Here is a 12,446-nt window from a genome sequence, read left to right as displayed (position 1 = left end):
TACACTGTGTTATAGTTTACAGAAAACACTTATATAGCAATCACTCTGAAAACCTCATCCTGCTGGGCCATAGGCTGGTGGGGCGCTTGGCCAACATACAGGGAACATGTTAGACTGTTTTGCTTACCGTACCACCAAAATTGGAAATGGTTCTCATGTTTCCAAATTTCTGCCCAATACCGGTTTGAAGGAAAACTGTTCCAGTAAAATACTTAGTTGATTGATATTTAAAAATTTTATTAATATGATAGTTTGCAACTTCAATACAAAACTTTAATTTTGTTTAAATTGATAGAAAAAATATCTACTGTACACTAATTTTTTCATATTTACCGTAATTTTATACATGAAAAGTGCTGTTATATTATATCGCTTTATAAGCTAGCGAACAGCTTAAGAAATTAGAATGTTAGGCTTCACAGCTCAAGAAACTAGCATACTACTCATCATATAAAAAAAACACTAACTGTACAGCTTACGTAAGACTAGCATACTGCACAGCTTTAAAAATAAGCATATTCATAAAAAGAATACCATAAAGATTTAAAATCATAGTCTAAAATAATTTATTTACCGGGTTAAGTATAGTTACATTGGAAAAAAATACAATATTTGGTGAAGTTTTGTGCTTGAATGTGCGTCCTGTGGTTAGGCCTGTGTATGGCAGCATGGCTATTTCAAGGTTTATATTGGAGTGTGTGAGTGTCAAGGTGATGTTTCTTGGGTTAATGTCCGCACTTTAAGATCAAATGTGTTGTTGTGGAGTGTCTTGTGTTACTGTAGTGTCTAGAGTGGCAGGACACAGGCGGAATGTGATATATAGAGAGGGTTCACCTCTTACACTGCTGAATGGCAATTGTTTAACAACACAATCTTCATTAATTTAGGGCAAACATGGCGATGCTATTCATGCATTGTGTGTAGTTGGTGAATCCAGAAAGGGAGTTAGATCAAACAAAGATTAGATTTCATTCTTTTCGTGGAAATTGTAGATGCAAAGAGGACTGCGAGTGTCTAGACAAGCCTCGTCGCTGATGTAGTAGAAGTGTTCACTGGTTAAAGCCGAGCACCTGCAAGTCAAAATGTCCAGCTTAAATAAGGAAATGATTTAACAAACATACTGAACACCCAATATAAGGTTTACAATTGTATAATCTTGTGTGTAAAGTGTTTCATCTGTTTGGGGCCTGAAATAAATATTTATTTTATGTTTCAATAATGTGAAGCTCCATGCATGATGTTACTTCATTTCTCGTGGGAATTTGAAACAAATCAATCTGAAAAGAAATGCGGTACTGTATTAGTTTCTCATTTTCCCGATCTTGAAGCATGAATGGTTTATTGAGGTCCACCCAGGGGTCCTCGGCTAACTTACTGCTTGGTGAACAGAGGCATCAGTTGATATGAAACGTTGCCTAGAGGCTTTTGTCCACCTACAGGAAGTGAATCCTGGACTTTTCGGTTCTGAACAAAAATAGCTTTCAGTATGGATACAATATTTGGTACAAGAAGGTCAAATGTAAATACGTGAGTAATATCGTGTACACGACCACTAAAATGCTGAAACAATCGCGCAAGTGATAAATATATTTTTAAGGAGTGATTTTTGGTGTCAACTCGTCTGTACCTTCACGCCTCAACTGGCAAACAATTCAGAAGTTTCACATAAAAAAGCACACAAATTATCTCTAAACTCTATCCTGAATATTCAGCAAACTGAAATAAAAATATGCAGCTAACTATATCCAGAATATTCAGCAAACTGATCAAAATAGTCAGCAAACCATCAAGAATATTCAACAAACTGTATCCAGAATATTCAACAAATTGTATTCAGAGTAGTGCCCCAAGTGAAGTATTGATGAGATTGATTGTTGCCGCCGGAGGCGGCTAGTTTATTGTGCACCCCATACTCCTCCTGTGAGCGGTAGCGCAAAAGCATTACAGAGGGCACATAAGGTCTTTATCAGACCTCATGTTAGATTATTACATAAACAATTTCATCTATTCTTCACACCTTATAGTTACAATGTCAGCTAGTTACAGAGAAAGTGCTATTACAAGAGCTACATATTTACAGTAAGTCATCATACATTAATGGTAGGTCTTATCGCTAATACATAATAGTATTGATGAGAGTATTACCATCCCGGAGTGCGTTGTCTGGGCGCCTGGAGGTAGTGGAAGCACGGGGCGCCGGGCAGCGCCTCCGCCGGCCCGCTGAAGGGGTCAGTGTGGGCAGGTGACCTGGGCACGCACGAGCTATTGTACCTGTAATGACCTTATCAAATTATTTGCTGTATCTGCAATACCGTTACAGTATTATTTGATATATCCGTAGTCCCTTTACATTATGTATCTCTAATTTCGTTACAACACTGATGTTGTGCCTGTAATTATGTTACAATTTGTAATTCAAATAACAGAATATTCTAAATATATTGGCTAGCTTTTTATGTAGTATAAGTAGGAACTGTTCTCTAGGTAAATATGTTAAAATAATGCACATTATCCTTTAATTTGTTTATTACACATATATGTAATAAGCTTAATAATACCGTTAAATTAATAATTAATAAAACAAAATTTGATATCCATCGATGAGATTTTTAAGCAATAAAAATAATTATTGAACCAAAATTTAAATAAATTATCTTCGTCCTAAAATGTAGTAAATTTGTACGTTAATCGTGGTACGGATACTATCGAATCCTACAGTAGGAATCGGAAACAATTTTGTCATGAATATTTCAGTTTTCGATATTCTGTATTGAGTTCGTGAGCGCTGATGTATTTACGTAAGAAAAGAACATAAGAATGAAGAAACTGCAGAAGGTCTATTTGCCCACAAGTAGCAGCTCCTATTTATATCCACCTAAACCCATTCATATATATGTCTAACCAAACCAGTATTTGTCCGGGAGACGTCTCCCGTCACGCAGGGTGCAGTCGCACCTCCACAGATCTCCAGTATCAGCTCTTGATAATGGTAATGGCTCAAAAGGGCCACCACTTACGGGCTATTCATGCCCGTGCCACCTTTTGGGTGGCTTAATCTTCATCAATCAATATTTGTCTGTTTATGATATGTCGAGCTGGAAGGGAAGGAACTGTCAGGTGAAAGCGCCAAGCCATTACGACTATATAGCACTGGGAAGGGATCAGGATAGGGATTTGGGATGGGACGGGGGGTAGGAATGGTGCCCAACCACTTTGACGGTCGGGGATTGAACGCCGACCTGCATGAAGCGAGACCGTCACTCTACCGTCCAGCAGAAGTTGAGCTGGAGTTGATGGCTTAGACTGGATGAACTTTTTATTCTTAGCCAAATTGTTCACGCAAGTATTTGCCTTTCATATGGTCATTGACATGTTTACTGTCAATTGTACAGGAACAGTGTAGCTAAGCTCTTGCACAGGTACACTAAGCTCTTGCACAGGTACACTAAACTCTTGTACAGGAACAGTGTAGCTAAGCTCTTGTACAGGACCACTATACCTAAGCTCTTGTACAAGTACACTAAGCTCTTACACAGGTACACTAAACTCTTGTACAGGTATAGTAAGGTCTTGTACAGGTAGACTAACCTCTCAGCCCAGTAAGGAGAGCCCAGAGGCATCGGGGCGTCATCAACCGCCCAGGACCAGGCGTTAGTGTCCAGGTCGTAGCGTCCACCAACCCAGTAGTCTGACGTCAGTACTGCAACAGTGACATAAAGGCTAAATCAGCTTTTCCTCCTCCGGGTTTACGTAAACAACTGTTTATTCTGAGCTGTGTAATTTGCGCATTAATTAAAGTGGCTAATTATCCAAACATTGTACATTGACTATTATTCATTTCATTCAATCAATTATTATGCATCCCATACCCATCCCGTGGGCGGTGGTCGAAAGGTTCAAGTTCAAGTATGTTTATTGAGATAAGCAATAAATACATCTCAAAGGGATAGAGTAGCTTAGGCTATTTCTACACCCCCCCCCCTCGAAAGGTTTACAGTGCCACAATGTGGTTTTAAGTAAATTTAAGTTGTAATATCATATGTGGCGTCCATTCAGGTATCATAAGACAATGATACCTGAATGATTAAAAAACATTTCAAAGATCTGCCCTCCTATGGCAGGGCAGATGTCTCTGAAAATGTTAAAATACCGAACAAGATGAAGAGCACATTCCTCGATCGTATTTTTTGGATAAGATAAAGTAAAAATATCTGTAAAATATATTGATAAGGTTTTGGTAAAAACGTTTGTGCGTACATATAATACAGTCTATACAGTGGATACAGCAGTTACAATTTAATTTATATGGATAAATTATATACTTAGGTACATACTAACAAAACCAATATTACTGTACTCACAGTATGGGCATGTCTTAGAGGTAATAATATGAATGAGATGAGTAAATATCTCGGTGGGCAATGATATCATAACCAGTAATATTGTCATCTTAAGAGTGAAGATGACTGCCCGAAACGCTGTGCGTACTAGTGGCTTTACAAGATTGTAATTACCATATTATGTATCCTCACAATCCCAATGTACCTTCTTGTATATAAATAAATAAATAAATAAATAAATAAATAAATAAATAAATAAAGTGTTAAGACAGATTTTGATCACCAGGGATGATTTATGAAGTCTATTACAAAAAAACAGTATCTTACGTGACTGCTTCATATAGTGGAGCACAGTGCCGAAGGTTGCAAAGTCATTGAAGAAGAACAGCTCCCCGTAGATGGAGTGGCAGAACTGTCTCGCCTCCGCCCATGACAACTTGTGGCGGGGAACAAACATATATTATAATAAACCAAAATAAAAACAAAGGGGAGTTGGTAAGACAAAGAACATGGAACCTGCATTGGTGGGGACCTAAAAATCCCGTCTTAATACTTTGTATGTCCTTACCTGCATCTGCATTAACAGGAGCATTGGTAGTATTAGTCTCTAACAATAATATCTAAAAATACTGTCTTTAAAAAAACAAATAATTGAGATAATTGTTTTCTGTCGCGTAAAACATTATAAATAAGAGAGAATGTGAGCAGAAAAGATTGAGACTAAATACTGCACCTACTTTTGTCCACGTTGGGAATTGTTAAAATTACAGTAATTATATTGAAGGTTTACCTTAGCGGGGGAGAAGAAGGCGAGACAAAGGTCACCAACTCGTGTGTACAACATGGGACACTCTGACTTCTGCTTGCTCAGTGTCGTGTTGACAGCCATTGACAACATGGCCACTATATCTGTCGCTGGAGAGAAGAATTATATACTTAGCAAAGTATTTAGTAATATTAATGTTCAATATAAACTTTACATGAACCAGTTTCCAATCAGATGACGATCTTGTGTGACAAACACTACTACTTGTGTACTGAATATTGTAAATTAGCATATTCAGTTAGATACCAAGACCAAAACTTGCATTTCTAGTCTCACGGAACAATATATGAGGTACATAGAGTATTGGGATTTGCCAAAGGTCTCAAGCGACCCATTCAGACCCTTCACACTTGAAAAACATGTAGTACATACTGCTTTTCACCTTTGTAAATGCACATTAATGACACTATGTAAAAGACACATTGAACACTTTATGTAGGGTATACGTAAATCTATGTATTTACGTATGTAGGTTAGCTTAGCATTTTAAAAACACCGAATCACCTTCTGTGGTTGATTGTTCAATAAACCCTTGAACTATATGTTTAACACATCTCTAACCCTGTCCATGGAGGACAGAAGAAAATGTATACATGCTGCTTAGCATTGTAAATGTGTGGCCACGTCTGTGGTAGAAAATAATAATAAAAAAAAAATGCTCTGGCCTGTACCGTACCATATGAAGAGGCTTGAACAAATATATGAATTATACCTTTGTCTCTCCTGCAGGAGGTACAACAGGATCAGCTTTTGTTTTGCCTTGCCCGAAACGCTTTGCTTATTAGTGGCTTTAGGTATTGTATGTACTAGCTCTATCTATAAATCCAACAGTATGTTTGTAACTCTGCATCTATGTATGTACGTTTCCTAAATAAAAATATATTATTTTAGCTTCTGAACCTTGGAGCCGGATGTCATCATTCCTGTGGGAAACACAGGAATGATGTGTTATACACATTATACACATAAGTATTAACTATGTATAGTGCTGCATAACTACGATCAAAACAAAGATAAAACTCACTTAAGTTCATGCCCTCTGGCTCTATGAAGAGTTTCCTGGATTTTACCATCTGTGGGAAGATAAAAGATATATTACAACTCTTACCTAAACAAATAAGGAGCATGTTTTGGTCCATTATCAAAACAAAGGGTCGGCGGGCTTACGATGTTTATGTACAAAATATGAACTATGTCGGCAACAGTCAGTATTTTGTGCATTAGTTAATCTGACATCCCAAACCCCGAACTGTGTGGTCCAAAACTAACCTGGCGTCGTCATCTGGGGCTTCCCGAATAGTTCAGTAACTCGTCTTGTTCTCAATAGCAACTCCCTTATTTTCTCCTATTTACCTCTTTTGAATACTATTCTTATTAACAACTACTTTGTGTGTGTGTGTACTTTGCACACACACACACATATGTGTATATATATATATATATATATTATATATATATATATATATATATATATATATATATATATATATATATATATATATATATATATATTGTGACGATAATCTCCTTCAAGAGAGATTGAGCCTGCTCTTCCCTCCTAAGTTCGTTGCTATACATCCCTATACAACTAATATGGAAGAAATATCCAACAAATACAACACCAAGGTTTGCCAGAGAGCAAACGTATTCAGCACCAGGAACCCCTGCTCCCCCCGCCACTCGAACCACCAAACTACCTGTCCGTCGCCTGCTCATCGCTGATTGGCCGGTGGTCAGTCGCACCTGCTTCTCCACCACCACACTACCTGATGTCTGGGGCCACCACGACCTAGAGACCTCAGAATATCCAGTGCTTTCAACAAGTTAACACGTCTCGTTGGTAGACTAAGCTCTGGCTTACGTGTACTAAGAGAGGTGGCAGCTTAAAGCCAATATTCCTGCACCTATATCTGATTGTATATTGTTCACTTGTTATTACTCACTTGTCTTAACGTAACTTTTCATTTTGTCATTTGATTATTCTTATTATTTTGATTGATTGATTTTATGATACGAATTTTATGACCATTTTATTCATGTTTTGCTTTTCTAACGTAATTAAAATCTCATTGTTAAATTTACTTGTGTTTTGTGTGTCTTCTCATTACCTTACCACAGACGAAGTTCCAGATTTTCTCTTTTTGTTTCTATATGTGACGAGGCCATACCCCTAGCTTTTGAAACAGCCGAACACCAACGCGTTACCGTCACAATATATATATATATATATATATATATATATATATATTATTATGTGTGGCACTCGTGGCACTTGAACACAGTGTACCCGCTCTTCACTGTATGCACATTGAGCATTTACATTAGTTCTGGGCTATAATATATCTGCCGGTTGGTCAGTAGGTCCATTGGGTTACAAACCCATGGACCTGCCTACCCGCGAAGCCGTAAATTACTTAATCTGAAAACAAATTCACCAGAAAAAAAAGGGGTGGGGCATTGACAAGCCGCTGATTTTCTGTCCCTCGTTAAAGCCACTGGAGATAAGTGGACTTCAGGTACATTCAGTTAATTTCATAATACAAGGCTATGACCGCCTGATCTCGATATGTTGCAGGTTTAACAAAATTCAGCCTATCAATTATCCCAATGATTCATTATTTGATAAGTGTTTACAACTTTACTTTCGCATATGTGCCTATAATTTTATAGTGCATAAAATAACTGAGAGTAATGGAGGGGGGGGCGGCCAGGTGTGTGACGGAGGGGGGGCAGCAAAGTGTGTGACGGAGGGGGGGGGGGCAGCAAAGTGTGTGACGGAGGGGGGGGGCAGCAAGGTGTGTGATGGAGGGAGGGCAGCAAGGTGTGTGACGGAGGGGGGGCAGCAAGGTGTGTGACGGAGGGGGGGCAGCAAAGTGTGTGACGGAGGGGGGGCAGCAAGGTGTGTGACGGAGGGGGGGCAGCAAGGTGTGTGATGGAGGGAGGGCAGCAAGGTGTGTGATGGAGGGGGGGCGGCCAGGTGTGTGATGGAGGGAGGGCGGCCAGGTGTGTGATGGAGGGAGGGCGGCCAGGTGTGTGATGGAGGGAGGGCGGCCAGGTGTGTGATGGAGGGAGGGCGGCCAGGTGTGTGATGGAGGGAGGGAGGGCGGCCAGGTGTGTGACTGCTACACTTGCCATACCTGACACGACCTGGGGTCCAGCACTCCTGCACAAGTGCTCGACGAACTGCTGGTACTGCTGCAGACATTTTGAACAGCGAAACAATTTCCTTGGCACTTGAAGTTCCCAGCTGGACAGTTGTTTCTGTTGGATTTCCATATCTGGAATAATAATAATAACACCAATAATAATAAGCATATCTGACGGGCTACAGCCCGCCCTCCCACAAGTTTAACTGATCTCTAACCCTGTCCATGGAGGACAGAAGAAAATGTATATATGCTGGTTAGCATTGTAAATGTGTGGCCACGTCTGTGGTAGAAAATAATAATAATAATAATAATAAAAAATTCCTTCCTCCCCCTCTTACCCCTCGTCATCATGACCCCCGGAAATCCCCAAGGTCACTTGCCCCTCCCACTGCTGACTGTCCTTGAAGATGGCCACTCACCCTCCCCACTAACTCCCCCAACCCGTGGTCCTAATAACACGTCGCATTTTGACGTATACTTTACTCAAGGCCAACAATTGTTGTACAAGAAAATGATAGCGGCTCGCGAAATTGACATAATGTTCCGTTTTCTGTTCGTGGGTCCTATGGTAGGTTAGGATAAGGCACTTTAGTGCCTTATCCTGGAACTTGTTCCGAGTAGCTGAATCTATAACAACAACAACCCTACTCACAAACTACCAAACACGATATTTTCTTGCATGAATGTAGTAGTGTTATATATAGTATATTCTTGCATAGCTGTAAGCTACATATGGAACATTCTTGCTTGATTGGGGCAGCTGCACAGGGCATACGTTTCCATGAGAGTGATAGTCTTGAGATTATCTTGATATGATTTCGGGGCTTTAGTGTCCCCGCGGCCCGGTCCTCGACCAGGCCTCCACCCCCCAGGAAGCAGCCCGTGACAGCTGACTAACACCCAGGTACCTATTTTACTGCTAGGTAACAGGGGCATAGGGTGAAAGAAACTCTGCCCAAAGTGTGTTTACCTGACATATCTGGTAGTCCTCGTCCGAGCCATCAGGACACTCGTGAACAGAGTTACACACAGACACGAGGCTCACACACTGACCACCAGTACGACACTCGATGGTTGAGGCGCTGCAGGCGGCCGTAGCCTCTCCTGTGGTCGTCCAACCAAGAGGGAAAAAGAGCCGAGTTAGTTAGGGGAGTTCACAATGTATTTTAACTCTTTCAAGTGACACTTTTATGACAAATTATTGCAGGTGAGTGTTTTAAAGATTTTATTATCTATATTAGTTTGTAAAAATATAAATATTTACTTGAAAAATCATAACTTTCCTTAGATAAATCAATGATAACTAAACAAATCTAACTTGCCAACGCATAAAATGACATTCTAGTACCACCCATATGGTCACTGCACCTTACTTAGCATAAAGAATTGACTTACAAAAAAAAAAAGAACTCTCATACCAGGATGCTGTACTTTTGAAATATAGAATAAAACAAAATAAGAGACTGAGGGCAACAGGCTGAGGCTGCAAGCAACACCAGACAGATCTGACTTTTCTAGGGAATTAAAGACATTGAACATGTTGATAAACTTTAATACCGATCACTTCTTAAAGATCGCGACTCACTTTTTGAAGTTCGCCAAGTCTGGATGTGTGACATGACAGTTCCAGAGTACTTAATAACTCTCACATCAACAGTGGACCAGAGTCTTGTACGACCAAATGTACACGCGTTACACACACTGCTAAAAACTCGAACAAAGCACGAGTACATTTCAGGATTCTTAATGACAGCACAACTAATCACGTATGGAATTACCGGGAGATATAACACTCTTATCTGTTAAATACACTGAGCTTATTTTACACTAAACTATGTTCAGGACTTGGGTAAACTTGTTGGTTGATCAGTAAACTATTGTGGTACTACCTACTATCAGTAAACTATTGAATAACACTCCAGAGTCCAGAGAGTCATAGGCTCACCACCACCACAACTGCTGCAGTCTCTCTCATACTATCAGTTTGATAATTCCAACAACACATTCGGAAGACGCTAGAAAAAAAATGAGAATAGAGATTATTTTAAGAATATGACTTACCTACAAAGAACAGGGCGAGGGCCGCCGGTACCAAGAGAAACTTTAGTGTAGGCATGATCTTGGTGAACCTGTGGGGGGTAGAACACTATATTGTAAGATGAGGCTAGCTGTACATGGGTCATGCCGCGTACACCAAAATAAACAAAAATGGGAATTTACAGTAAAATCCCAATAGGCTTCAAATCCAGGTAATGTAAGGTAATGAAACTAGGGGGAGGAAATAAGAGGCCTGACACTGGATACAGAATGGGAGATGAAGTCCATCACGAAACGAACAGAGAGAAAGATCTAGGAGTTGATATCACGCCAAACCTGTCTCCTGAAACCCATATCAACCCATATCAAAAGAATAACATCGGCAGCGTGTATGCGGCCTCAGCATGGAGCCCGTACCTTGTAAAGCACAAAACGATACTGGAAAAAGTTCAGAGGTACGCCGCTAGACTAGTCCCAGAACTAAGAGGCATGAGTTACGAGGAAAGGCTGAGAGAACTGCACCTCACGTTGCAGGAAGACAGAAGAGCTCGAGGAGACATGATCACCACATACAAGTTTCTCAGGGTAATTGACAGGGTAGACAAGGATGAATTTTAACACGGGTGGTACACGCACAAGGGGACACAGGTGGAAGCTGAGTACCCAAATCAGCCACAGAGACGTTAGAAAGAACTTTTTCAGTCAGAATAGTTAGTAAATGGAATGCACTAGGAAGTGATGTGGTGGAGGCTGACTCCATTCAGAGTTTCAAATGTAGATATAAAGGAGCTTGAGAAGCTCAGGAATCTGTACACCAGTAGAGTGACGGTTGAGAGGCGGGACCAAAGAGCCAGAGCTCAACCCCTGCAAGCACAACTAGATGAGTACTTACAAGTCAAAAGAGCGTGGACTACGTGCTGGAGCAAGGCAGCAGAGGCCGGGTTAGCGGAGCTTCGACAGGTTAACACGGACGAGTTGTGAAGGTCTGAGGGAAGAGGCGGCTGCCGGGATACTTATAGGTGCGTGTGTGTGTGTGTGTGTGTGTGTATGTGTATGTGTATGTGTATGTGTATGTGTATGTGTATGTGTGTGTGTGTGTGTGTGTATGTGTATGTGTATGTGTATGTGTATGTGTATGTGTATGTGTATGTGTATGTGTGTGTGTGTGTGTGTGTGTGTGTGTGTGTGTGTGTGTGGGAAGGGGGGGGGGTGTTGTTTATTTTGGGGGTCGTGGAAACTGGACAGTCATAGGTGCTTATTGGTTTAGAGAAGATTGCAGAAAAGTAAGATTATTGATTAAAACAAATGTGTACACACTGACGATAGTACTACGCATCGAAATTAAGAGAACAACAAAGACCTGAGAGAGTCAGGTAGGTACTGGTCACCTGAAGCCCGAGTCTCACCACTTGCATGGACTTGAATGTAAAACAATAAGAAAATTCGTTCACAATATAAAAGTTCAGATATTTCATCCACAATAACAATACCTAAAATTTAGACAAATACTCGACCTTTACATATATTAAGGTTTTAAGTGTCGTTCACTACTGCTGTTATTGTATCTCTAACTTTTTCAGTACCACCACATGATGGGTTAATTGTGGGTTCAAAACATAGGCTTCATGTAGCTTATCTCGCTATGTAGTGATTGGACTTCCCCCAGTAACACTAGACAGGAAGCTGCTGGTTCTTATATATTGTAAAAGTAACGTCTCTCTACCTCTCTTTCTACATGATTCTTACCACATATGAATACAATTGGTATCCATATGCTCAGAAAGTGTAATCTAACATAGTAATTAACCACGTTCCCGTATAGGCTCTGCAGTAACTGCCAATTATGGTGGCTGACATCAACTGCCCTAGGACGTTCACGTGACCAGCTCATGTATGTAGACTCACGCAAGGCAAGCAGTGCACAGGTGCATGAAACAACGTCTTCTCTTCAAGAAATAATGATATAAATGTGCTTCCGATGTAGCAGAGAAGGAGAAAATCGTAAATGATGATAAGGTATGTGGGGAGGAAAGTGGGATTCCCAGAGATTCATGCATGATTATATTCTCTAGTCCGCAAGGTTAACTTACGCCA

At 40.3% G+C, this 12,446-nt stretch overlaps 1 protein-coding gene across 1 annotated transcript; it reads right to left on the bottom strand.

The window, feature by feature from the left end:
- Positions 1-216: 216 nt before the first annotated feature.
- On the bottom strand, positions 217-11,734 carry LOC123762337 (uncharacterized). The gene is made up of 10 exons (XM_045748816.2): positions 11,245-11,734; positions 10,377-10,444; positions 9,286-9,419; positions 8,304-8,444; positions 6,191-6,239; positions 5,131-5,255; positions 4,668-4,776; positions 3,589-3,700; positions 2,146-2,271; positions 217-1,070 (listed from the first exon to the last, which is right to left on the bottom strand). Exons 2-10 carry the CDS (start codon positions 10,429-10,431, stop codon positions 962-964), a joined length of 960 nt encoding a protein of 319 aa, XP_045604772.1. The 5' UTR covers positions 10,432-10,444; positions 11,245-11,734; the 3' UTR covers positions 217-961.
- Positions 11,735-12,446: the final 712 nt, after the last annotated feature.

The sequence above is a fragment of the Procambarus clarkii genome, chromosome 2 (genome assembly GCF_040958095.1).
Source record: "Procambarus clarkii isolate CNS0578487 chromosome 2, FALCON_Pclarkii_2.0, whole genome shotgun sequence".
Classification (NCBI taxonomy): Eukaryota; Metazoa; Arthropoda; class Malacostraca; order Decapoda; family Cambaridae; genus Procambarus; species Procambarus clarkii.
This window is presented reverse-complemented; position numbering and strand designations above follow the sequence as displayed.

Excerpts from the sequence above, each read along its gene's own strand:
- LOC123762337 (XM_045748816.2), bottom strand. The coding sequence starts at position 10,431 with ATGCCTACACTAAAGTTTCTCTTGGTACCGGCGGCCCTCGCCCTGTTC. Across the intron at positions 8,445-9,285 it reads AGGACTACCAGATATGTCAG|ATATGGAAATCCAACAGAAA; the intron begins GTAAACACACTT and ends TTATTATTCCAG. Across the intron at positions 1,071-2,145 it reads AGACAACGCACTCCGGGATG|GTGCTCGGCTTTAACCAGTG; the intron begins GTAATACTCTCA and ends TTTGACTTGCAG.